Source organism: Takifugu flavidus, chromosome 17, assembly GCF_003711565.1.
Source record: "Takifugu flavidus isolate HTHZ2018 chromosome 17, ASM371156v2, whole genome shotgun sequence".
Classification (NCBI taxonomy): domain Eukaryota; kingdom Metazoa; phylum Chordata; class Actinopteri; order Tetraodontiformes; family Tetraodontidae; genus Takifugu; species Takifugu flavidus.
The window spans coordinates 8397580-8423573 of NC_079536.1; the positions used below are offsets into that span (position 1 = coordinate 8397580).

Below are 25994 nucleotides of genomic sequence, written 5' to 3' on the forward strand. Positions count from 1 at the left end.
AAAACAAGAGGAAGCAGCAAAACCAGGAAACACATGCCGCTGTTGCTGACAGAGCAACAAGTAAAAGTAACCCGATATCCCAAACTAAAATGGTTTACTTAAAAGCATGTGATGCCCTCATGTGCGCGTCATGCAGCGCACATTTAGGCTGCGCATGACACTACTGTATCCGTTTCAAATGACAGCTCAAAAATCGCACAAACGTACATTAGGTGGATTCACCATATGTTTAAAATTATCCCTGCTCACGGCATGATAAAAAAAGGTTACGGAAATCATTTTTGATCAATAGCGTTATAAGAGGGAATTATATAAACGACAAAGTTGTGATATGGTGTTTAGTATATAGTGGGTATTTAAGGGAAAAGAGAGGACGCATGCAGCATATGAAGTCTTGAACTATTGGAGTGATTACGTGTCAGGTGCTGCATTAGCAAACGGATCATTACTTAACTTAACATTTTGACATTTGAAGCTGTGCTAAAAGAGTGTTATGCTGATGCAACAGGGGATGCTGTTACGCGACTGTTCCCCAAGGGGGCGTCAACCCCACACTTCGAGATGGTGTGAATGTAACGAGGATATTTGAGCCAGACCTTTTGTGCTTTAACACGATAAATACAAATAAATACCCTTATCGGTTAAAATAGTTTTATGTGTTGAATTTCTTTTTATCCAAGCTCTGAAAAAATTGCTAACAAAACTGAAATGCAACAGCAACTTGAGTGCATTGATGTCACATCAAATCAATAATTTTCTGACAGATCACTGATCTCACTGACTGTGGACAAATGTTGCAAACCTTTATCAAATCTGCTATTAAAAGAAGGCACCACCTTTAAGATATAAATAACTGTTTGCAAAAAATTATACATTTTTGATAAACATCTCATCTTTAAAGTCTTCATCTTTTACCAATGATATGTACAACAAATGTCTGATTCATAATCGGAATAAATAATGTGGTTTAGAGGTTAGAAAAGTAGAAATACTGGCAGAAATCAAGAAAGTGACATTAGAGATTAAGAGACAGTTCAAACACACTAAGTTGGGCATTTTAGGAAAAGAATATGACACTACTCAGTGTTTTTTCAGTTTAAGATAAAACCCCAGCAATGTTTGTGTGTCTTTAAAACATCCTTCAGACCTAAAAACATAAAAGCATTTTCATAATTCAACCTGTCTGACATGACAACCAGCACCCTTTCACACATGCACTATAATCTTGTCTACACCAAGACTCTATCCAGCAGAGCTAAACAGAAATGGTTGAAGTCATTCTAAACCTAGACTTTGTCTCAATGGCCTCTTATGATCTTCAGGCATGTACCTCAGGAGAATCCCTGGAGGTGCACGCAGTGCAAAATTAGAAGACTGCAACTGATGAAAACAACTTGCAGGAGGACAGATGAAACAATCCAGCATAACTGGAGGGCAGGCTGATGCGATACAGTAGAGATAGAAGACAGAAGAGCATTGTGCAAGAGCCACACAGATGTGGAACAACTCCTTGTCTCAGTGATTTTTAGTTTGCTGTCAAAATAATACACAAGCTTGAGTTGAGAATAAATTAGAACATGTATTGTCAAATGTGCACGGAGTCAATCAGAGCAGTGTTTAAGAGCAACGGAGAGCAGTTTGAATCTTCATTGGCATGCAGGATGCAGAAATTTCATTAAATTCTCATGAGGTTGCAGCTTCTCGTGTCCAGCTGCTTTACTGTGTATCTCTACATGAGTCCACAACACGGCTCCTTGTTGTTGGACTGCTCCTCTTCAGGTGCTCTGAGTTTCAGTAGTGGAGGATCTCCACTGGCAGGGGTGAAGTACACCTGGCTTGTGGCTGCCTCTTCTTCAGGCCCCAGTTGGGGCTCAGCCTGGGCCTGAGAGCTCGAAGGTTCTGCTGGGGAAACAGTGGGCTCTTCTTCCACAGGCGAGGGCAGCGGTGGTGCTGGGTATTTGTTGAGCTTGGCAGCTGCTCGCTGGCGCTTCAGGTCAGCCAGGGTGTGGTGGGATTTCTCTCGAGTCATACTGTCTCCCTCCTTACTCTCGGAGGGCTCGGAGCCTAATCCAGATGCTGGGTTGAGCTGGTAGGAGGCGCTGCGCTCCAAACGCCCTCCACCACTCCACAGCTCTCCAGGCACAGAGGAGGCCAGTGAAACAGAGGCACCTCCATTACCTAAGCTGGACACTATTTTCCTGTCTGCAGACTCCATCTCCAATAAACGTGGCATTCCTCCTCCACCAGCAACCTGGAAAAAATAAACCAATGGCACCACTGTAAGGACAAACGTGTGAATGGTTTCATGTTTTTAATAGCACACATAGCCCACCAGTGTGGCCTGCTGGTTTAACTCATTGTCTGTCTGTCTGTCCTCATCCTCATCCTGTGGCTCCTGCTGTCGGCCAAGTTGCTGCCACACCATGGCCTCTTTGTGGTGTTCACGCCGGTACAGACTAGAACGCTCATTGACACTGACGCGTCGCACCACCTTACTGCAGAAACAAGCAGTGACAGTGACACCAAGCATTAAGGAAATATTGTAAAAAGGTCGCCAAGTCCAAAATAATCTGCATTAAAAAGTTCGATATGGAATGAAAACCTGCATGAAGCAGCATAAGAGCTTTGTCGTACCCTCTGCTGCCAGTGCTGGAGACCCGTTTTTGGAGTGTTCCCTTCTGCCGGTCTTGGCTCTTCATGATCGCATCGTGTTTGTGCTTGAGGTCCATGAGTTTGGCTCTGACCTCTTCATCAACACACACATCTGATAACAGCCGCAGCAGATTTTTAGACAATGGAAATTATGAAAGCAATATCAACTTACTACATAAAGATTCAATTAAAAGGTGATAAAAAAAATCCTACTGGATTTACCTAGAGGAGTTTCATCCAAGACAGACTTTGCATTTAAACTGGCTCCATTAGCCACCAGCAGCTCCACCATTTGAATCTGTCAAATGAAATCAAACACAAATGCTGTGATGGAAGAAAGCTGTAATGTCTGGTGTTTTTTCCGTATGTAACACTTACATGACCCCAGCAGGAGGCAGCATGAAGAGGGGTCCAGCCATCAGTGTCCTTCACCTCTACCTGAGCCCTGTGCTCCAGCAGCAGTTCAGCCACAGACAAGTAGCCATTAGCTGATGCGATATGGAGCTGAGAGAAATGTTCAAGGTGTATAAATTAGTCTTGATTCAAAAACAGAAAGTAGATTTTCTTATGTATAATGTGACTCTGTCCCACCAATGTTGCACCATTATCATCCTGGGCATTTAAGTCATTTCCAGCCTGAACCAGAGTCTGAATGTCAGCCAGCATGGCTGCCTCTTTAACCCCACGGAACTCGTCAATGCGGTCCTGTGTTATCCCTACACACACACACACACACACACACACGGAGGCAACAAATGTAAAAACTTTTACTCTTCCTGGGTATTGTTGTGAGGAGTGTAGTTGACCAACCCTGTTCAGCCATAACAATCTCCAGCAACTCAAGGGTGGCCTCATCTTCACACAGGTCATATGGCATGTTGCCATCCGCATTGACAGCCAGCAGGTCGGCCCCACTAATAGTACACACAGACATAAATGTAACAATACACACCAACATGAAAAGAGAATCAGGTTGGACTATCCCTCTGGGACACACCCTGGTGTACAGCGTCACTCAAGAATATTCACACACTTGCAAAGTGCTTTCAGGGCCAGGCTGAATTTGCATTGGTAATGTGTAGTAATTCCTGTTTCAAACCACAACGTCAGTTTGAAAAAGTCAAAATCTCACGCCTGAATGAGGAGCTGCACCAGGCCAGTGTGCCCACAGGTGGCAGCAGCGTGCAGAGGTGTCCAAAGCTCACTGTCGCAGGCGTTCACGCAGGCTCCAGCGTCCAGCAGACACTGCACCACCTCCACAAAGTCATCAATGCAGCACTGACAAGGCAGAAATGGCACATATTATACACGCATACGGAAAAGAGTCGATAAACCAACAGTCTGCTGTGTAAACAATTTCCAAGGGGCAGAGTAAACACTTTGAGACCTCTCTACGCACAAACACGCTTACTGTGAATTCATAGTAACACGTTTATATTTAGAGACAGATAAACTGGGAAAGGGAGCTAAAACATCAATTGTGTAATGATTTGTGGGAAGCTTAGGATCATTTTGTTCTGAGTCTGCCTAAACTGCTCAGGAAAGGAATGTGGGCCTAATCACGTTTCCTTCAGTGCTCACAACACTGAACCTAGAGTCAGCGTGCCCGTGGAGAATAACCTTGGATGAACAACAGACAAAATAATATACAGCCAAGAACTCTGACCAACATAAACATCCACACTATACATGTCATGATTCACTATGTTGAAAGGCTACGAGATTGCGATGTAATGTGGTATTTCATAACTCTGTGTGTGTTTTTGTGCGTGTGTGTGTGTACCTGATGTAAGGCAGTCAGTCCATCCTCATTCACCAGATCTGGGCTGATGCCACTGTTGAGCAGCTGCCTCACTAAAAACAAGCATTAAAAACACAGCAAAGCTTTCATTCCAACATTATTGTCCTAAATAGATGTCTCTTACTAAAAACAGGCCAGAGCTCTTCAAAATGGGTGTTCTGTGAGTGGTAGAGTCTGTTTCCACCCACCTTCATCCAGGTCATTACGTGCAGTGGCCTCCAACAAGGTGACGGCGTCGGGGAATTTAACTTTGTTGGTGCGTGTCTTCTTCTTGTTTGCTTTGGCCCTGGATCCGCGAGCTGACTCTTTCTCCATCTGAGCCCAGGCCTTAAGCTGTTGAGTGCGGCGCTTCTGGGCGTGCTTGAGACGTTCGGTGGCGCTCAGACGGGCGACCGTGGTCATCTCAGCCAGCAGTTCGCTGTGATCTGCTGCCATGACAGCCAACAGGACCTTGCAGCAGTTTTACCTTAGTGTTATCTGTGTTTTAGTCCGAAACCATAATAAAATACAAAAATGTCGGCACCTAAATTTGTGGTAGGACCCTGTAAGGCCAAACAGGCCAACAGTAGGACCTGTGGGATCAAATTAGATGATGCTCAAACGTATTATCTTTTCACCAAAAAAAAGAATGAAAAAAAAGTATTCCATTTTGAAGTAAATGTCACTTAATGTGTCATGGAAATAAGATGTGTCATAGCACAATCATCCAGGCTGAGTGTTCCAGATCCCATTACCATCAGCTGCGCAACCCTGATTTAATGGGGGGCCGTGACAGAGGTGAAAATATGGCTCGAAGAGAAGTCAAACTCGCAGGTTTGATGCTCTGTTGGATTTTTGTGTGCCAGAGAGACACGTCTTTGAGAATCCATAGTGAAAATGTGAGGGGGGAAAAGATTAATAAACCCCTTAACTCAGTAAAAGAGGGGATTTGTAGGAATTTATCTTCATACTTCAGGTATTACACACGGATGGAATTTTTAAATCCATTGGGAGTGAGTGGAGGACATTCCAAAGTTATCCTGTCGGTATGGACCTCAAGCAAAGAAGAGCAGAGGACAAAGATCTCAATGAGTCATCCACAGCTGTGGGCAGGAAGAGACAAGAGAGAAAATGTAAGAATGTTGTCCAGTATAATGAACCCACACCGACCTCCAAACCCTCCCATCTTTAACCCCTGAGCTTCCACTCTCCCAAAGGAAACCTGAGAATGGGACGCTTTTCATGAATGATTGACACCCCCTGCAGTGTGACGCGCTCTACCAGACACTGGTGTATATGCAAAACTAAAACAGTGGGGATGGACGCTTTCAAAAACTGCTGCCAGACACGTTTTAAAGGGGACTCCTGGTCCCGACACGGTCCATCTGCACGAGGACTCTCATTAACAGCCGTGGACATCTCGGAGTTCTGATGCTGCGTACACTCATTCCAGGTTACTCATTTATTATTTAGCTGCAGTCCTGCAAGCATTCAGAGGAAGGTGGACAAGAGGCACTTAGCTAGATAGAGAGTGACGGACAACAGCGGCAGGCCTGAAACACAGAAACACTTGTTTACATATAATTTTCTAGATAGAATTTAAATAGATGCAGCGGAAATGTGGAAAGAAGCCACAAAAAAGAACTTGGGATGCTTCAGCTTGCTTTCTATATGGGGAACTAAATGATAAGTTCCTGTTCTTTGTTTTTTTTTTTCAGGGTTCTTAAGTGCCCGCCTTTTGTCACGAGTGAGAATGTAAGGATTTCCTTCAATGGAAGTAATCATTTAAGCTTCCCCCATAGGCTGACAGATCAACCAGTCAAGTCATACAGGTGAAAATGGACTTAGGCAGAACGTGCACATGGTTTATGATGTGGATTTTGAACGTTAAGCTACAAAGCTTTTGGTTCCATGTTCCATTAGGTAACTCTGCCCACCTGTCTTCCTTCTGCAGGAACAGTCATGCTATCCAAAGTCCAGGTTTATGTGAAAGATCAACAGGAAACATTTGAAATGACAAAGGATAGTCCCAGCTACAGACCTTATACAGTCTGTGTTTTATAAGGGATCTCTGCCATAGCTCACAACCGAAAAATATATTTTTTGGTATTTTAATGGGCTTATTTTGAACAAAAGAATGGAGAAATGAGCAAAATTCCTTTGGGAATTTAACTGCTGCTTTAGTGGAAGAATCCCAGAAAATCAGCTGAAGAGGTCACCACAGCCACTCCTTCATGTCGTTGACCTCAATCCCAGCAGATTTTTATTAGTGCTTTACTATCGGCTTTCTTTCTTTCTTTCTTTCTTGAAGGGAAGATTTATGTGTCCTTCACTTTAAATAACATAAAAGATGAAGAAACCGTAGGACAGGTACTGGAGACACTCCTCTAATTGTCCCCAATAAAACCAGATCTGTGGTTATAACAAAAAGGGTTTAAAGTTTCATGCAAGCTTGTTCAAATATCAGTTTGTACATTTTTTGCCTGTGTAATCAAAAGCACAGCTGCTGTGTGCTGAAAGCAGCTTGCTGAGAGTGTGTCCTGCTGCCATCGAGGCAACAAAGTGGCTTTGTCTTGCTACCACCAGGGTTTGCACCATAGCTCTTGCTAGCATCAACTAGCAATGTTCACTACAACGGGTTTGTGTGAGGCACGCTGGCAGAGGGGCTGCGCACTTTGCATGGTCTTACATGCACATATGAGCGGCCGAGTCAGCTGACCTCCGTTATCTTTCCTCTCTGGTTTTGATGTGTGTAAACCAATACTTGACACAAGTCTGTATCAAAAGTGTCAGATGTCCTTCATTTAAATGCTGACTCGCTTACATGCAGCCTTTCAGTCTGGCTTGGGTTTAGAGCCGCCTCCAGGTGCCCAGGCAGTAATATCAAGGCTGAGGTAGAGAATTAATTTTAAAAAAGCTTCCTAACCTGAGATTTCCTCTCTTGTTTGAATGGAAAACAAGCCAAAGTCATTCTCATCATTTTGTACATTTGGGGAGGGGAAAAAGGGAACTTGTGAATTTTTCCACCAAATGGCCAACAGGAGGGCTCTGAAGAACATAAACCCTTCATTCAGGGAGTGAAATGAAAGGCCCACTTGTACACACACTGACGCTGGAACATTCACCATGTAGGTGATGGAGCGAGCGTAGCAGCTGGATTTACTGAACCAGACAGCTAAAAGTTCTGAGCAGCCTTAAATAAAACCTCGGTTAGGCTCAGCCTGGCCTGCCATTTGATGGGACATGCTGGACCTTCTTGTTCGCTGAGTCAATAAAGCCCGACTGTTCTGGAACCATCCAGTCTGCAATCTGAACCAATGCCAACACTGTCTGACTAATAATCAGTAAGGTGTGTTTGATGAAAAGAGCATAAAACCCCAGAGAAAAGCAAGCAATGCTGCTGGTATGTTTTATAGGACAGTATGGTCAATAGGAGAACAACAGGATGTGGAAGGAAGAATGTGAAGAAGACTATGGAGGATTAAGGAGGAAGGATGGTGGAGACAAGCAGCTCAGTATGGTCACTCATCTGAGTACAGCAAAACTGGCTGTACAAAAGGGGAACACAACCGTAGATGGTGGAAATAGTGCCTACAGGATGGGATGATGCATGACACCAAGGGCTCACATGGCTTTCTTCAGGATGCATACATTTGATCTAAAAACTCCCAGATTAATCTGCATTTCTGCTGTGTAACCTGCTAAAATCTAACAGGACCTTGAAGTAAAAATAAAATAATGCTCAATATGGATTTAAAACACGTTTTTTAAAAAAATATTTCACACAACTAAGCGCCAGGGATGAAGTCGCCTGTTGGCGTTAATTTAAAATGATACTGATATTAAATTAACACCAATCTAGGGGGACGCTGATCAATAGAATATCAACTGATTTGCACTTGTTCTATCCAAAACTCTTAAGGACACCAAATGCAATAAAACTAACACATCTGTCTGTTAACTCGTTAAATGAATCTTTAGACACGATCGTTGTGGATGTTTTTAAAGTGCCCGAACAGAAGAGACGCAGGATTAAACCGGAACGGCAGATTAACTGGCAGATAGGCAGCCTCCACAGGTGGCTGCGTGGCTGACCGGCGACCCGAGTCCTTCCTTACCTACTACTACTTGTCTTTAATTCACCATCGATCCTGCATCTAAATAAAGCCCGTGTTGTCTGGTTTTCCCCGTTTTAGTTCCTCGAAATTGTCCAGAGAAAACGAAAAGTGTGAAGGCGCAGGCTGGCGTCCTTACATACTAACGTTACTTTGGCCTCAGGTTAGCTTACCTCCGAGCTAAAGCCAGCCAGACTCGTGCCGGTGTTAAAGCGAATTAAAGGTTGAGTCTCTTGAAAATTCGAAAGTAAAAACCCAAAAAGTTATACCGACTTGAAAGTCAGACGGACGACAGTGAAGGCGGCCACATCTCACCTGTTGGCTGGCCACTACGTCCGGAGCGGCCGCGCAGCTCTGCGACACATCCTCCACGGCGGCTCGTGCCAGCGCGTCTCACCATAACAACCAGAGCCGCGACCTCTCCTCCCTCGCAGCCGCGTCCGCTAGAGGGCGCCAGAGGCTACAGCGCAGAATGCGCCCGGAGTTGTTTTATCCGCTCTCTGATGGGTAGAAACACGCAAAAGGAAACTTAGAAACTGCTGAGAAAGGGAAATTCAGAATGGCGCAGTTGAAATGTTGAAGGAAATGCGCCTGATATACAAGGAACATCCTCTTCCATAGCTGGGACTAGCAGTTGTCTTTAAACCTTTACAAACCCCGTTATACCCCAATTTGTGTAATTAGCTGATGCAAAAATACCATCAAGGAGTTTTTAGTGCTTCACTGTTTATGACAGCAATTCAACAGCCTTAACTCAAAATGTGTCCTATGTTGAAGAGATGGTTGAAGCGATAAATTATTACAGTTCAGCTTTAAAAATGTGTTGTTTAGTGGAGTTTTCAGGTTTAAAAGGAGCATCTAAAGTCGTGCACCTGGTGGGTGTTTGAGTTGAATCTGAATATTGTGGCACTACCAGATTTTTTTGAGCTGATCACTGAATTCTTATTTTGGTGAACTATCCTTTATTACAACGAGACTGCAGAAACATCACTTCTGAGGTGTTTAATTAAAGAAAGCCTCGCTACAAATTTAAAACATCAACAAAGGTAGACAAACTCAAGGGAATTCATAGACTTTTCACCACTGTATTGCCACAGGGGTCAATCCTAAAACATATATGACATTAAACACAGTAAGTGAGATAGAGAGACATAATCTGTGATAATTTCAAAAGTATATAAAAGAAAGTGTTACTGGAAGAGATCACAATTAAACCCTATAACATCTACAGGTCGTCACCCTTGCTCGACAATCCAAAAAACCCAAACCACAGAAGTCAGGGCTGATTTCACCATTCCACTTTCACCATTTCAACCGCACAGACTCCCGATCATCTGGGTTTGTGTTCAGAATCTTAGGGCAGCTTAGAGGGGATTTGTCCAGACACAATCAGCCTACACAAACGGCCTCGTCCTGGATGCTGCTCCATTCATGTGGCTCCCCATTCAGTTCATGCATGGCTCACTAATCCACGCAAAACCCCATTAACTGGCACTCCAGTGGACAGGAAGAGAGGACCCCACATTTTTTAAATGTTTGGCGTCAGATGTGAATGCATGTAAATTAGGAACATGGGTCAGATTAGCGAGGAAGGATTTATTTGTACATCTTTGGTTTTTGAGCACACTTCAACACCCTGACAGAGAGCAAATCACACCATGAAGTCACAGACAGAGAAAATAGTTTCTGTGTGATCAGATCTGGGGTGAATTCAGGTGAGGTGTCTCGCTGAATGGCGAGCGAAACCACTAGAGGGAGACTTTGTTGAGAACCCAAAAGTGGGAACCAGAGAAGAAATGACTGACACCAGTGGAAGCAGGTGATAGGTTTTTTTTTTCTGGCAGGAGAGCCACGTGACCCGGAGGGCAAGTCCACAACGTCACAAACGCTGTAAATGAAACTTGGTGAGTTGCTCCAAACGAGGCAGCACAAGCAAAATCACAACTTTGTGATTAAAACTTGAATTGGTTGATGTTGAAGTGTCTGCCGAAATGTTGTCTGGCAGTTTTTGGTCCTCAGTTTCGGAATCTCTTAAATTCAAGACAATGTCCTGTCAGGTGCCCCCTTCCAGTGACTTAAAATGCGCATTTATGCGCAGGGCTTTGTAACACCACTCAGGACTGTTTGTTTGCCATGTCCCCGAAACACCATTTCTGCCTTTTTAGGTGTGAATCTGCTTTCCAACAGCGGCACTTTGGCAATTTGAAAGCGTGAATAGCCTGCGTATTTCGCCACATGCTAAGTATTTTTCTGGGGACGGAACAGTCTCCAGTGTGCCGACGGGGTTCCTTCTAATCCAACTTGTTTTCACTGTCTTGCTGGGAAGAAAGTGGCGACGCATTAGCGCTGCATTAAGTCTAACAAAAGATGTGCATTCTCGAAACTTATTCTTTTAACACGGAGCGACATCCTACGCACCAGCAGCGAGAGATCCTACTGTGCACACCGAGGACAACTGTGCCAATCGAGTAGCAGTAAAATTATTTTCTCCTAATCCTGGAATTGCACTCTTGAGAGTAAAATGTCATGAAACACTAACACAATAGAGAAAAAGAGTCTCATTCAAAGAATAGCGCGGATGAAGCAGTTTTGCGCTGTTTGCCTACATGGATACTTTCGGTGTTTCTAAAAACCTGTAAGCCCTCTAAAACCTAATGATTACAATCTTTAACGTCGATTCATTGAAAGAAAGGGATCTTTAATTTTTTACACTGGATATGTTCCCATTGTGTCGGTGTTTGCATATTAGCCTTTACTTATGTTTATTGCGCGTCAGAAATTGTTTATTGCACGTAAGCTTCAATCAAAATTGTCTCTTTTTTGCGCCATCACCGCCTCCCCCTACTGAGTTTTGCGTTTCGCCTTATCTCTCTCGAGATTTGATTTATTGGGATTAATATTGTTTTGATAATGGAGCTCGGCTATTCCAAAATATTGGTTTAAGACGGTCATTTCCAAAAGCAAATTTGATTGATTTGAGTAAAGTACATTTTTAAATTTGGTGCGTATAATCTCTTGAGCACTTATTCCAAGATAAAACTTTGGATCTCTGCGTTCAAGTGCTTGGTAGATATTATCATTTACAGGTTTACTTTCTTTCTGTTGCCCCTCCTTGTACCAAGACCCTCCCCAGCCCCCCGGGGTGATGAGTCTCTCTGGCCCCAGATAACGCGTCATTCTCCCCTCGATTACGCAGCGGGATTTACATGAAACTGTTAATTGTTTGCTCCTCAAATAGAGTCAGCCTGGAGCCAGCGGTCTGTCAGAAGTTAAGGACCGGCTCTTTGACCTCCCTCCCCCCCCCGCATCTGCTCTCCGAATCTGTGCGTTCATCTCCCCTCCCGGCTGATCAACATGACAAAACACTGTCCGGGGCAAGGACCCTTGGTATTACCCTCCCTGTCCCACCTTGGAGAATACCACGACCATCAACTTGACTCGCACGGACAGGCGCAGCAGAGTCCGTCCATCTGCAGTGTAGTGCGGTGCACCGCAGGCCGACAGCAGCCGGCCCAAATGGTCCCTCTGCAACCACCTCGTTTGGAGAAGGCCGATGCGCATCCGGGACACCTTTTAAACGCCACTGCATCGATGGATAAACCGGTGTCCCCTGGTTCATCGCACCCGAATCCCCAAGATGACGCACGCAAACAGGTTTCCCCGGACTCGTGGAGCGGTGAACAGGAGAAGACCAGCACTGGCGGGGGGAAGAAGAAGAACTATCAGCGTTATCCCAAACCACCGTACTCGTACCTCGCTATGATTGCTATGGTTATTCAGCGATCTCCTGAGAAGAAGCTGACATTGTCTGAGGTAAGAACCATTTTCAAATCGTGAGTAGAGGCGAAGACTAATTATTTCTTTTGTATTTACGCACGCTGGCGCCGCTACTCATGGATGATTTTCTTGGGTATATTTTTCATTATTTTGGAACAATCCTGTGATAGAACAATGCTGTAAAGATTTTTTTAGCATATTGCTGAGTAATCATTACTGTTCGTAAGGTGACACTGTACAGGGGCCTCCTGGTGGGTGACAGAGTGACCGCCATCCTTACCCACAATCTGGCTTTGCTTCGATAAGGTTGGCCAGCAGTGAAACCAGACACTGATCTGTATCAGGATTGTGATAAGACAATCAGTTAATGGTGAAATCCAAGACCTGTAATTTGGGCATTTTTATTGAAGTTAAATACTGTTAACTGGCATTGTTTGTATTGGAACTAGAATGATCAGACTTATCTGTGAACTAAACCACCTCAGTCAAATTGGAATGTTTACTTGATTTCTTTTCCCATCTCAACGACAAAAAGAGATTAAATCCATTCCTAATATGACAATGTTGCTTTATTTTTAGATTTTGAAGGAGATCAGCACTTTGTTTCCATTCTTCAAAGGAAACTATAAGGGCTGGAGGGACTCTGTGCGACACAATCTTTCTTCTTACAACTGCTTTGTGAAGGTAGGGGCAGTTTATGTAAATGATGTGTAGGAGTTTGACTGGCCCCAATCATAGCCTTTACCATTACAGGTACTGAAAGACCCAGGCAAGCCTCAGGGCAAAGGCAACTTCTGGGCGGTGGACTTGAGCTGTGTCCCCCTGGATCTCCTTAAGAGGCAAAACACAGCTGTGTCACGCCAGGATGAGACCATCTTCGCCCAAGATCTGGCTCCCTACATCCTGCAGGGATACAAACCAGACTCTGAGCTGCTCTCTGCCCCAACCAATCAGATGCCTCCTATGAACCCCAGAAACCATTCTACTCCACAGGAGGATTTGTTTCAACCTAAGCTGGACTCATCCTTCGCCATAGACTCACTGCTGCACAGCCTGCGCCCGCCCAGTTCCTCTGAGGACCTAGATGGCTCTAATAGGGGCTGCTGGGGTAGGGTAGAGCGAGCTCGGGCCTCGCCGCTTCCTCGACCCCGCTATGCCTCCTCTACTCGCAGTGCGTCCGCCAGCTCTGCCAGTCCGGCCTCCACTTCTTCCTCTTCTGATGAAGAATGGAAAGGGGCGCGTCTGACAGGGAAGCGAGTTCCTCTTAATGGTGAAGATGGGTCGGATGACTACGAAGACTACCGACGGCCAGTGCACAAATCAGCCAGACGGGAAACTGTTGCGCCTCCATGGGAGCTCCCCACTTCCTATGCTAAGTATGCCCCCCCAAATGCGGTCGCTCCACCTAGTATGCGATTTAACGGCGGCCCTTTAATGCCGCTGCATGGCGGACTACCACTTTACGGCTATGGCAGCTCTCCAGTGGCACCCAGTCACTTCCTAGGTCACAACTATTGGCCCATTCTTCCCAGTGGGCGAGTGTCTGTGCCAGCCCCTCCCCTCCTCATGGACCTGGACAATATGTTGCAATCTGTGCCGCCCAATAAGAGCGTATTTGATGTGCTGGTACCAAACAGTCAGAACTCTCATGCACATCATCAACCTTCAGGTCAATATACGCTGCAAAATGGGCCTCCGCTGACCAGGTACCCTCAGTACTGACTTGCTCACACATCCATCAAGCACATTTTGGATGAGGGAATGGCAGTTTAAGTTGTAATATGCTGCTTAATTACAGTGCAAATTCATTTATTTCACAAAAAAATCCAATATGTTCAAATGTGACTGTTATTATGGCTGTGAGGAGCAGGAGTGCATGCTATCCAAACACACACCTACCTCAAGGTGTCAAGAGAACATTCCACAGGCTCTCAAGCTGTTGAATCTACACTGGTTTTAATTATTCTGATAAACTATCTACCTCATGTGGCTGCTGAATGTATTGTCTGAGTTTTACAGTTGTAAAAAACTAAAAGCAAGACAGCAGATATGTCATATACAATCTAATTTAGCTTATTTTGACAGTCTTTTGATCAGAACATAGTTAAAGTGTTGGGATCTTCTTCAGTGAAATAATTAACAATATGAGCGACAATTAGCCTGAACATGCTGCTGGATCTCAGGATAATCGAGTGATTATCCCAACCAAACAACAGTTACCATCACCATCTCATTCAGGTTTTTAATGAGCTGGGACATACTTCCTGTAGACTTTGCACTACCAGTTATCTGCACTATTTTGTGTAATTTTGGCGATTTTCTTAAGAACGTTGCTTATTAACGTCTGCCTACTGTGACAAATGAATGTTTTTGATAAATGTTAATGCTGGTATGAAAGCTCAGGATTTGCAAAGATTATGAGTTGAACAGGTTACTGAACAGAATAAAAGGCTGTTTATTTTAACAGAGGCTTCGCACACATAATTGAGACTTAATGTGTTTGTTTTTATGTCGACGTAAAGAGAACTAATTTTTGACTTTTTTGGATAAATACGTTGAGTTATTATCATTATGACTTTTTTAAATGTTTCATTCAATTATTTGTAATATCTAGTCATGCATTCTCAGGTTTTGATGATGAGAAAGATAATAACAGATGGTTTAATTCAGCAACAAGATTCTAAACATTTTAAATGATTGGGGATCTCATGTAGCTGATTTCCATCACCAATCCAGCGGCCATCAGTCTCCTGCTGCTCTGGCTGCTATCTCTCTAGCAGCTGCCTACGCATGCCTGCACTCCCTCACCATCCTCTCATCTCCCTGATCATTCCTCACCAGAAGGGAGGAGGGGGATGTCACATTTACAGGGGGCTGTCCCCTTCCCCCAAACATACGCACACAATTTGGAGTTGTATCTCCACATTCTTCCTCTCGTGGATTGTGCTTTTTTTTATTAGTGTTTAAGTTACAGAACAAATGCAACATATTTTAAATGATTGAGATGTTCAGTTTAGGCCAGCTGATGTAAGTAGGCCGACATTTATACACTTAATCTATTTAACAGACCAAAAAACGCACTGACATGTTAGAATGTTCGTGTTGACAAGATAAAAACATAACACGAGTAGCTGATGTAGTTATTAGCATGTGGTCATGTGACCTGGTGATGTAAGAGTGGTCATGTCAAAACATTTCAGTCATCACAATCATGAGGAGCAACACAGTGGACACTCTGTCCCGGTGTTTTGATCTGTTACCTCTCCCTTTTCATTTAATTCTGTTCACACTCCCTCCTGTGCCATTCGATATTCAAAGACACTGCCTCTCTCAGGAAAAGTCTCATTCAAGCGCCTGCGCTTGGTCTGGGGTCTCTTAACATCCTCCTCCCTCCCGTACCCCCCTCCTCCAGGAGTGTAGAGGGAAAACATGTCCTGTGGGGGAAGACAGCAGATTGGACTGAAAAAATAATTTTACCAAGACATTTAACTGTAAGGAATAAATAAATCTGTATTGTGAATAAAGAAGAAAACATGTTATGGGGAAATATCAGTTCCTCAATCTGAGGGAAATAAATCTGAATTTCTTTTACAACTAATTGAGTCATACCCCAGGTTGAAGGCTGATGCTGTTCTTGGCTCCAAGGTTGAGTACTCGGCCATCTGCTCTATGAAGCAGATTAAGTCCCGCTGCGCCATCCTCAGCCCCTAACAAGCAGCAAGCAAATACCTTTAACAAAATGATATCTAATCAAAAAAATGTTGGCTAAAAAATGGGACTAAAGACTTCTGCAGCTGACATTACCCTTCAGGCCATATGGCCGGGTTGATCGTCTTTCTGTTAGTACAGACAGAACCATGTTGCTCCTGAATAGAAGTTTCCGTACCACGCCATCGCCACCCCAGTATTTACCTGCACCTCCAGAACCGAGCCTCAGAGAGAACTGATCTAAAATGACGGGATATCTGAACACAAAAACAACATATTTCCTCAACCAACAATAATCAAATGATAATATTCATTTTATTAAACAAGTCTGACCGTTTTTCCAAAATCTCTGGGTCAGTGATGCGAGTGTTGGTCATGTGACTGTGAACACCACTCCTTCCATTCCACATTGGTCCTGCGCCTGCCCCACCAGCAACCGTCTCATAATAACCAACGGTGTCATTTCCGAATGAGATGTTGTTCATGCAGCCCTGTAGAATAATCATGATAAAAAATATCAAAAAAAGGACTACAACCGACGCAAAGAAGAGACATATTGCATTTTCTCCAAGTCCCTTACCTGGGAAGCGGCGCACACCTCAAATGCCCTAAAGATCACATCCACTACCCTCTGGGATGTGAGGACATTCCCTCCTACCACAGCTGCATCCTGGGAAGGCTGAAGGATCGAGCCAGGAGGAATAAGGACTTTGATCGGTGCAAGGCACCCCTGAAAGTAGAAACACTGGGTGAATTGCTTTAATCCGTACGCAGGAATCATTACAATGTTTTAGCTAACATTACCTGATTGAGGGGTATGTCCTGTCCCACCATACAGCGCAGGCAGTAGATGAGGGCAGACAGAGTAATGGCACGTGGAGCATTGCAGTTGCCCCAAACTTCCGTTCCTGTCCCACTGAAGTCAAACAATGCACTCCCCTGTGATGACAGAGCGTTTCGTATATTTCATTATTATTCACTGCACATTAACCTTCAGTTTTTCTTTCTCACCTCTTCTTCATTAATCTGAACCCGCAGTCTGATTGGTGTACCATCGTCCATGAAGTCCTCTGACTCCACATCCAAGGAACCCGTCTGCTGTCTTCTGCGGCAAGAAAATTCCCTCAGCATGTCCCTCACTGCCAGCTCTGCATTGCTCTGTAACATTAATACAAATGCTGCTACGGTGCCGAGCACAAACTTTTGTTCCTCCTCTTTAGATTTGGAAGTCACCTGAATGTATCCCATGTAAGCCTGGACCACAGCTAAACCATAGCTGTCAATCAGCTCTCCCACCAACTGGCTGCCTCTCTGATTGGCTGCAACCTGCGCTCGAAGATCTGACAGGTTGTCATGGAGATTACGAGTGCCAGAGCACCCTGGGTACTGGGCCGGAGCCATCAGTGCCTCAGTTACAGCTGATGTGGTGAAGAAAATGTCATTCAAAAAAAAAAAAAAAAGAATAATTATAGTATATGTAAATACTCATAATTATTTCAGGAATTCATAGTTGTGCAAATGTCCAACACATTATATAATGCTTTAAAAAGCATTTCCTTACAATATACACATTACTTTATAGAACGTGAAGATTATTTTGGCACTTTAGCGCCTCACAGTTCATCAGCTCTAACCTGCTTCCTGGAAGACGCCACCTGTGACAAGTTTAAAAGAAGTGAAGATCGCCCCTTCCTGCTGTAGGGAGGTGGAGTGGGGGGGCATGGAGCCTGGAGTGATGCCGCCAATGTCCGCATGGTGCCCCCTGCTGGCCACAAAAAAGACAGGGCTGCTCACCCCTTTGTGAAACACCTTTGGAGGGAAACATAAATGCAGGTGAGGTAGAATGGAAAAGTAGGAGAAATGAGGGTAGGATGAAGGCAGAAATCTGGACAGTTACTGGTGTGATGACTGTGAGGTCTGGAAGGTGGCTGCCACCTGCACATGGGTGGTTACTCAGGATGACATCACCTTCTTTCAACTTGTTGCCCAAAGTTTTGATCTGCAAAGGGACATTAAAAGAATCTAATTTTCTGGTCTGAAGTGTTTCAGTAGTGTGTGTAAATACCTGGTACTGGACTGTCTCTTGCATGGCTCCCAGGTGGACTGGGATGTGAGGAGCATTGGACACTAATCCACCATCTGGCCCAAACACAGCACAGGAGAAATCGAGACGTTCCTTGATGTTGGTAGAGATTGAGGTTCTTTGGAGGACTCTACCCATCTGTTCTGTATAAAAATACCATTTGGGATATTATGAATTCCCTGCCTTTATTCTGTGTTATGTACTCCACAGAAATCTTCAGTGTACCTGCTATGCTCATGAAGCGGTGAGAGAAAATGGAGAGCTGAACGGTATTGAGCTCTGTGCCAAGGACACGCTGACGGTCTGAGCCTACAGTCATGCAAATATCGCCCCCCTCTGTTAGGCAGGCCTCACAGCATGGTTCCACCAGGATGGTGCTGGTGCAGGTAGGAAATAATGATTGGACTTGGTGTTGTTTTATTTTGCTCTTTCTAAATCACATAGGAAATCTCTAAAGCTTCTGTTTACACAAGAATATTTTCCAGTAAGACAGTCAACTTCTTCCAATTTATCTGTGTTTTCAGGCTATAAATAACAGCCCTTTTTGAAAACAGATTAGAGATGAGCATTTTCACACCGCATTGTCACCTAGTGGCAGGCATAGAAATTACAGCTATTTTAATCTGTTCATGCATTCAGCGTAAATGGCACTAGTTTTCAATTTTTTTCTTTCTCAACAGTTGCTGTAGGAACAACAAAAATGTTAAAACTATACAGTTTCCTCCACAGCGCTCTTGTGTAAACAAGGCATCGACCCATACAACGGACCTGAAAGTGTTGTGATAGGAGTGGAAAGGGAAAATGCCTGCCTGTTTTTGTCAATGATGATTGCTGGTCCCTGGATACTCTGACCACATGGAAGCTCTTCCCACAGATACACATTGGTGTCCAGGTAACCTTCCTCAAAGTAACACTTAGTCACCTACAAAACAAAAATCAAAAGAGAGCTATTCATCAAACATCATTTGCATATGAAAAGTGCAACTGCATGCTTGCATCAATATACCGTGACTGGTTTGGCCTGTGTGTGACTGGTTTTTGATCTATACACAGAGTTGATGCCAGATTTCCCACAACCTCTCACTCTGATGTCATCAACAACGATAGGCCTGTCTGGGATAGTGAATCCAAATTCCTTCAGATAACTATAAAAGGCCAAAGCATGTATCACTAGAGAGACAACATGCAACAGTCAGTCTAACAAACAACCATGTGACTTTACCGCTTAGTGAAGGCAGTGCGGAAGTCTCCGGCCCGACAGGACTGGCTATTGCTCGGATAACCGGTGGAGGTGACCATGAGAGCGCAGTCGGTGCCTTCGTAACGCAAGTGAAGGAAAACCTCGGTTGTTATCTGACCACTACCGAAGACAAGAAACAGACGAATGTGCCATTATTACAATTGCATTGTTTAAAATGCAGAATGTTCCCCACTCATGAGTGACCCTGTGTTCGCTCACCTGGAGAATCCGCGTGCACGCAGTGTCTCACAGCAGCGTTTGGAGAGCTGATCGACTCTCTGATCGATCTCAGCGAAAGATTTCTCTCTGTACTGCAGACAGCAGGGCTCCTGGACCTCTTCAACCACATCAGCCAGAGCCAGACCGTATGCTGAGAGCACCCCGCTGTACCTGCAACAACAAGAGAGAGACCGCACTAGTGTTTACTACAGCCATCTCTCACACAGGTAAACATACTGTATCACTCTTACTTGTGTATAAAGACGGTCATCATGCCCAGGGATCGGGCTATAGCACAGGCGTGTTGGCCACCTGCGCCACCAAAACAGGCCAACACATGCTGAGAGGTATCGTGACCCTTAGCCTAAAAGGATGGTTGGTTTTATATCCAATTCAATATAATACCCTTCACTCGATTCGACACTCAGCAATACCTGTGTCAGAGCTCGGATTGGGCGACACATGGCCTCGTTCGCTACACGAAGGAATCCCATGGCAACCTCCTCCACACTCATCGCCGTGTGGTCCCCGTTTGCACCCACCTGTGAAAGAAAATGCAACAAAAATGAAGAGAAGCAGCCAGAAAATGTGACCCAGTGGTTTACAGTGCTGTAAACATCAGTGCCTGTGATTGGGTGGAAGACAGGAAGAGGTTGATTTCCTGGGCCAGTTGATGAAAATGTTTCATGGTTTCTTCTAAAGAGAGCGGCTCGTTCTCCCCAGGCCCAAAGATCCTTGGAAAGAAGGAGGGGAGGAGGCGACCAAGGGCCAGGTTGGCATCCGTTACAGTCAGAGGACCACCTGGGAAACCCATTAAAGGAAATGGTTAAAAAGCAAATTTCACATTTACACAGTCACTAGCACATTAAAAATTACCTTTTCTGTAACATGCTGGTCCTGGATGTGCACCTGCAGACTCTGGGCCAACAACAAACATCCCTGATCTGAGAGAAAAAGGAGGAATTATTTAGTTAAAAATCAAATTATTCATTTTTAAATGAAGGTTGAATAAAAAAAACAAGAAACCTGACCCAAATACCACTCAAAGCCTCAAAGCTTTAAGAAGTCTCATGAAGACATTTTTACTGTACAGTAAACAAAAAATCATTTATAACTTTAGATAATCATCCAACAAATAGAGAAAGACGCATAAATTATGCAACCACTGCTCATAGTTGTTAAAGACATGACAGTCACTTTCATTACCCACAATGCAAAGCAACAGTTTAACCTGTCCTATGCTAATCTCGTCTAAGGCAGAGCTTTGAACCCAGGGCGACCTGCTTTTATGAGAATGGCTGTAAAACTGTGCAGACTTTTGTTTGTACTGGTTTTTATTAATTAAGCTCTAAAAGCAGAAGTCTTGTAAAAATGTTTGTTTCTGTGTTTATCATCCGCTCCAAAGCCAACAGATTCTTTCAGACCTAAAGAAGAGTCGTGATCCTCCGCCCGCAGCCACGGTGTTGATGTCCAGCTGAGGCGCTTGCAGCGTAACTCCAGCCGTGGTCGCCTCGAACACGTGTTCGTACTGGCCAGCATAGCGACTTACATCAGTGGAGGTTCCTGCAGAGCGAGCGCAGCCATGGATCTAGTATCATGATCATTGAGTGCATGTACATAGTGCATCTTTACAAGCTGATGCCATTAAATGTGATTTACAGTTGTTCTTCTTTTCATTTATGGCTTCTTTATGGCTTTTTTTCTTTCTCCCACCTAACACCTTTTAAGATTTATGATTCTGTTATTTGCTCTACTCACCACCCATGTCAAAGCCAATTACAGGCTTTTTCTCCATCTGCTTATAGGACGTGATTGCATAGCCAACAACGCCCCCTGCTGGACCAGACAAAACAGCTCGAGAACCACAGAATTGATTCATGGGAGTCAGACCCCCATCTGACTGCATAAACAGGACATCTACATCCTAAAGATGGAGGTAAAATGACAAAGATCATGTCAATGATCTGAAAAATACCTGGATAAATATGACAAAAGACTCACACCTTCAATCCATCTTTGAACCCAGAGGTGAAACCTTTTAAGTACTGATGAATTTTAGGTGTGAGGTAGGCGTCTGCACAGACGGTGTAACCTCGAGGCACTGCCCGCACCATGGGCATGACCTCACTGGACAAGGAAACCTGGGTGAAACCCAGACGGCGAGCCAGGGCCCCCACGGCTTTCTCATGGTCAGACCATCTGGAAAAACCAGATGGAAGCTCAGACCTTTTCACACACTCCACATCCAAAATCAAGCTAGTGGAAAAATAATTTTAACCAGCATCTTAATTAAATGTCTCTCTGACATGGTGCTACTCACGTGTATGAGTGGAGGAGGAGGACAGCCAGACTGGTTATCCCACGAGACAGAACACCTTTCAGGTCTCGTTCCACTTGGTCCAAATTCAGCTCCCTCCACACCTCCAGAGATTCCCCTGTGCTGCCTAAGGGCCACACACAAACAAAGCCTTCAAATTATGAAAGAACTTATTCAGGCAGTGCTTTGATGTAACAAAACTACTGAATGTGACTGAACATGGAATGAAATCTTGGATTTCCAATTACAACACTGACAACAGACAAAAAAGGTAAAACTGATAAATGAAAGAGACAGAGATGGATCACAGTATTGAAATAAATTAAACTAATCCAGATTGTGAGGAACACTAAGAAGAGGGAAATGTGCATTTAGTGCTCAGCAGTGTGTCAAAGGAAAACCAGTTGGATTTAGGCTCAACAATGTGGTTTCATGCTAACAGGCTGGGTAATGAGTTGCCTCTAGAGGTTAACTGTTGGAGGTACCAGGGGTGAGAAGTTGCAGGATTGGTTTAACATTAAAACTCCCAATGCTTGATAGTGATTAAATGAACATCACTGCTTTGCTTATCTTCAGGAGCAAAGCATAATGTATCATTGTTAATTTCTAATATAGATTATCATACATCATAAAAGGGAAATTTTCTCACACAAACGATTAGATTGGCACTACATATACTTCACATTCTGGGATCCTTCAAAGGGATTTAAAACTGGCTTAGCTTTTTGACATGCTAACATTTACTGTTTTACAGTTAAATTGTTAATATGGTATGTATAAGTGTACTATATTAAAGCCCTATTGAAGCTTTTTAAAATACAGATGGGTACTCCATATCAATCACACTTGTAAACATGCTAACAGAGGCTAATATGGACAAATGTTTCCCTTAATTTTGTTGTTGTAGTGAAAATGCAAAGCAGCTCAGGGAATCCTTTGTGTGCAGACTCAGTCACATTTATGGTTCTGTCTAAATTGGGATGCATTACAGTTGTGGTGCAAAAGAATTTAAGAGTAGTTTCTCACCTGTCACAATACGTTTGGCGTCTTTTCTGGGTAGCTGGCAGGAAACTTGCTTGAGGACGACTCGCTCATCGACCTCGATGACCTCTTCATACAGCACCTCAGGAACAGCCACCTCCTGTACACAAATATGATGAATACAATGAAGTGCAGCGATTAATATAACATTAATATAAAACATAAATATAATGTTTAAACCTGCAATTTTTTGCATTATTTGGTGCCAATGTAGCTAATGAACAGCTTTTATTACACTTTTCCTCTCTTGATCTTCTTGTAGCAATCATTGTGTAAATTTTTTTCATATAATCTTAACTTTAATAGGTTCTTTCAGTCCTTCAGTCTTTCAATTAATTTAGCTCTGTTCCACAATTATGTCAAAGATAAGCAAATAATGGCAACTTTAGTCTACTAAAGGGACAAACTCCAAGTCCTGCCCTCTCTTGCTGTAAAGATAATGTTGCAGGATCCAGGTTGTAACATGTAAAATGACTGGAGTCAACTTTCAGCTTTAACTTGACTGATCTTGACAGCTTTAGACTGATCTTCCTGAAACAGCCGGTATCTTATGCAATACGCTGGCTTTATCTACTGAAGATGAGCAGACCATCAGCCTATATACTTTTAAATTCCTGCAGCTAGAGTCTGTCAACACCATGGTGACCCCATGAAATGTACTGTAGTTATGGATAAAGCATCCATTACAAACCAAATCAAACAGCTTTGGTCTAGCTTGTGTGCCGATGTGAAGAAGATCCCTGAAGCCCCGGGTGACCAGCAGGGCCGTCCGTTCTCCCTCTCTCTCCAGCAGAGCATTGGTTGCCACCGTGGTACCCATTCTAATCCAGCCGATCAGCGAGGTGTCCACGGGCTGGTCACGAGGGCAGATCTGCCCCGTTTCCTGGGGATACGTCGATTCTCGTTAAACACGGTGATGCCATCAATAGAGGATCAATAAAGTTACCTCTTCCAAAATTCTGCGGATACCCTCAGTTGGGGCATCTTTGTAGTTCTGGGGGTCCCGGGACAACAGTTTCAGCACTCTCTCCCGGCCATCAGGCAGCCTGGCAAACACGTCAGTAAAAGTGCCTCCACGGTCGATGGCAAAGTCAAATTTCCCTTTGGTCTCAGCCATAGTGAACAAATGGAAGAGCTGCTGCTGGGAAGGAGAGGAGTTGCTCAAGAGGATAGATTTGCTGCGCGCGCGCACGCACACACACACACACACACACACACACACACACAGTGCACATTTATACGTATAGTGCTCAAAGGGCGGACCAAAGGCACATTTGCATTAGAAAAACAATAAAATGATACAACCTCTCCGCTTTCAACCTTTCTCTTACTTTAAGTGGAAGCAATTATTGCCCATATGACATAATCCAGTCTAAATCAACGTTCTTGGGGTTTTGTTGCTCAGTTACACACGTTTGTGGAAATTGGTTACAGATTAGCTTCTTGTTTCAGTTGTTTTTTTTTCAACGTTATTCACTGCTGAGTTGTCAGCCACGACGTGGCACACAGAAGTGTAACTGTGCGTGCGTGCGTGTAATTTCTTTTTTGTGACGGCTGCAGGTAAATCTATCAAACGCAGATCAAATCATGTAAATTCCACATAAAGTCTATAGCGATAGCAACAATTATCCTCAATTTTAAATAAACAGTATTGAGTTACTACAGAATTCTAAAAAGATTAACAGTTAATTAAATAATTAACAGGTCCAGTAAACGAGAAACTACACAAGAGATGTTCATCTGACAAGTGCATTCAAATCTGTCTTTCAAAGCTCGCCATTTAAACGAAACGGAAAACCGTAAAATAGCGATTTTTTACCTGCACGAAGCACGAGGCAACTTTGTCAATCTGATATCAATGTTGAAGTAGCTTAGTGACAGTAACACTCACCTCTGTGCGAGACTACCGCGCCGTCAAGACAGGAAGTACGTCATCACACCGGAGACGTCCCCTCTCATCCAAGCCCCGCCCAGCCCATGTCAAAGCCAAGTGAGCAAAAAAAATGAGCAAGTAGTAGTGAGCAAAAAAAATGTGAAAAGAAAAGAAAAGAAAACAACAAAACAACTTAAAGTTCCAGTTATTTTAAAACTCTGTTTTAAATAAAGCAGCGACCCTCCAAATTGTGTTGAAATTTGATACGACGTAAGGACTGATTTAGTCATGCTGTTGTCGTCAGGCTGCGCTAGCAAAAAACGCCAGTAGGCGTCAGTGTTGCTCTGTGGAACTAAAAAAGTACAGGTAAATTACACCTGGAGGTTGTATTTTCGCTGATAAAAATCAGTTTATATGAAACTCCCACTTACTTGCTAACAACACATGCACCTTTCCCTACATTCCCTTCACCAAAATCTCGAAATAATTATACTTTTATTTCCGTGTGGCCAGTGCACACAATAGCATCTATTTCTCTCATCACCTGGTCATTTGTGCCAAGCATACTGGCCATCTTCCAAATCCAAGGCCTCTGAGCAGTGGATGAGAATGTGTTGTAATGACCCCCCCCCCCCCCCCCCCATCCTTTCTCTGGCAGAGCTGGCACATAGGTGTCTCTGCCAAGGCCAGGGTGAACAGGTTGGCAGGGTTCAGGAGGACATCTTATCATGAACCAAGGGCCAAGAACTTGAAAAACTGTCTCTCCACCTTCCAGGGCCCTGCCCAGGTAATCTTATGACCAGTTTCCAATTGGTCCAGGCCCAATACTTTCTCATATCCACCATTTTGCTGAAGTGAGCCACCTACACCTTGGCACGAACCTCCTCCTGGAGATGCTTTCATCTATTCCCTGTGGCTTTACTGTGGCTTTGGTTCTTTACCCAGCTGGACCTGGAGTGCTGCCTTGTCTCTGCCCAATTCACTGCATCCTGGGCACACTACCTTCTTCCTGTTCTGACCTCCAGACCTTTTTGCCAACAGGCAGCTGAAGGGAAGCTGCAGCCTGGTGTCGTGCCCAAACAGTTCAGTATTACTCAGGCTCCTGGCAGGCCCAGCCACCCATGCAGGGACTGGTTGATCTTCATCTAGAAGCCCTCCATGATGGTGATTGGGCTTTTGTAGATTAGCA

General features: G+C 44.0%; 3 protein-coding genes across 8 annotated transcripts; 1 reads left to right on the plus strand and 2 right to left on the minus strand.

Annotated features, from left to right (window-relative positions):
• Positions 1-634: 634 nt before the first annotated feature.
• ppp1r16a (protein phosphatase 1, regulatory subunit 16A) lies at positions 635-12149 on the minus strand. Of its 2 annotated transcripts, XM_057013309.1 has the most exons (12): positions 11956-12149; positions 8863-9047; positions 4642-5535; positions 4436-4506; positions 3785-3930; positions 3463-3566; positions 3244-3368; positions 3031-3156; positions 2875-2950; positions 2635-2764; positions 2333-2495; positions 635-2251 (listed from the first exon to the last, which is right to left on the minus strand). In XM_057013309.1, the coding sequence occupies exons 3-12, from the start codon at positions 4886-4888 to the stop codon at positions 1730-1732; spliced, it is 1710 nt and encodes a 569-aa protein (XP_056869289.1). In that variant the 5' UTR covers positions 4889-5535; positions 8863-9047; positions 11956-12149; the 3' UTR covers positions 635-1729. The 2 variants fall into 2 exon arrangements, with proteins under 2 accessions (XP_056869289.1, XP_056869290.1); XM_057013310.1 differs by lacking the exon at positions 11956-12149 and having other exon boundaries at positions 8721-8877.
• On the minus strand, positions 10129-24900 carry oplah (5-oxoprolinase, ATP-hydrolysing). 5 transcript variants are annotated; one of them, XM_057013300.1, is made up of 28 exons: positions 23879-24094; positions 23624-23815; positions 22918-23032; positions 21895-22018; positions 21578-21773; positions 21333-21498; positions 20999-21137; positions 20451-20518; positions 20200-20375; positions 20009-20116; positions 19826-19938; positions 19575-19745; positions 19338-19475; positions 19122-19260; positions 18925-19037; positions 18341-18492; positions 18098-18258; positions 17930-18031; positions 17667-17841; positions 17266-17450; positions 17044-17190; positions 16837-16971; positions 16613-16762; positions 16366-16523; positions 16129-16289; positions 15934-16031; positions 15585-15758; positions 10129-12244 (listed from the first exon to the last, which is right to left on the minus strand). In XM_057013300.1, exons 1-27 carry the CDS (start codon positions 24047-24049, stop codon positions 15609-15611), a joined length of 3903 nt encoding a protein of 1300 aa, XP_056869280.1. In that variant the 5' UTR covers positions 24050-24094; the 3' UTR covers positions 10129-12244; positions 15585-15608. The 5 variants fall into 5 exon arrangements, with proteins under 5 accessions (XP_056869280.1, XP_056869278.1, XP_056869277.1 ...); XM_057013298.1 differs by lacking the exon at positions 10129-12244 and adding an exon at positions 24824-24900 and having other exon boundaries at positions 15230-15758; positions 23879-24070; XM_057013297.1 differs by lacking the exon at positions 10129-12244 and adding an exon at positions 24752-24863 and having other exon boundaries at positions 15230-15758; positions 23879-24070.
• foxh1 (forkhead box H1) lies at positions 11902-14808 on the plus strand. The gene is made up of 3 exons (XM_057013314.1): positions 11902-12360; positions 12904-13008; positions 13078-14808. The coding sequence occupies exons 1-3, from the start codon at positions 11902-11904 to the stop codon at positions 14044-14046; spliced, it is 1533 nt and encodes a 510-aa protein (XP_056869294.1). The 3' UTR covers positions 14047-14808.
• Positions 24901-25994: the final 1094 nt, after the last annotated feature.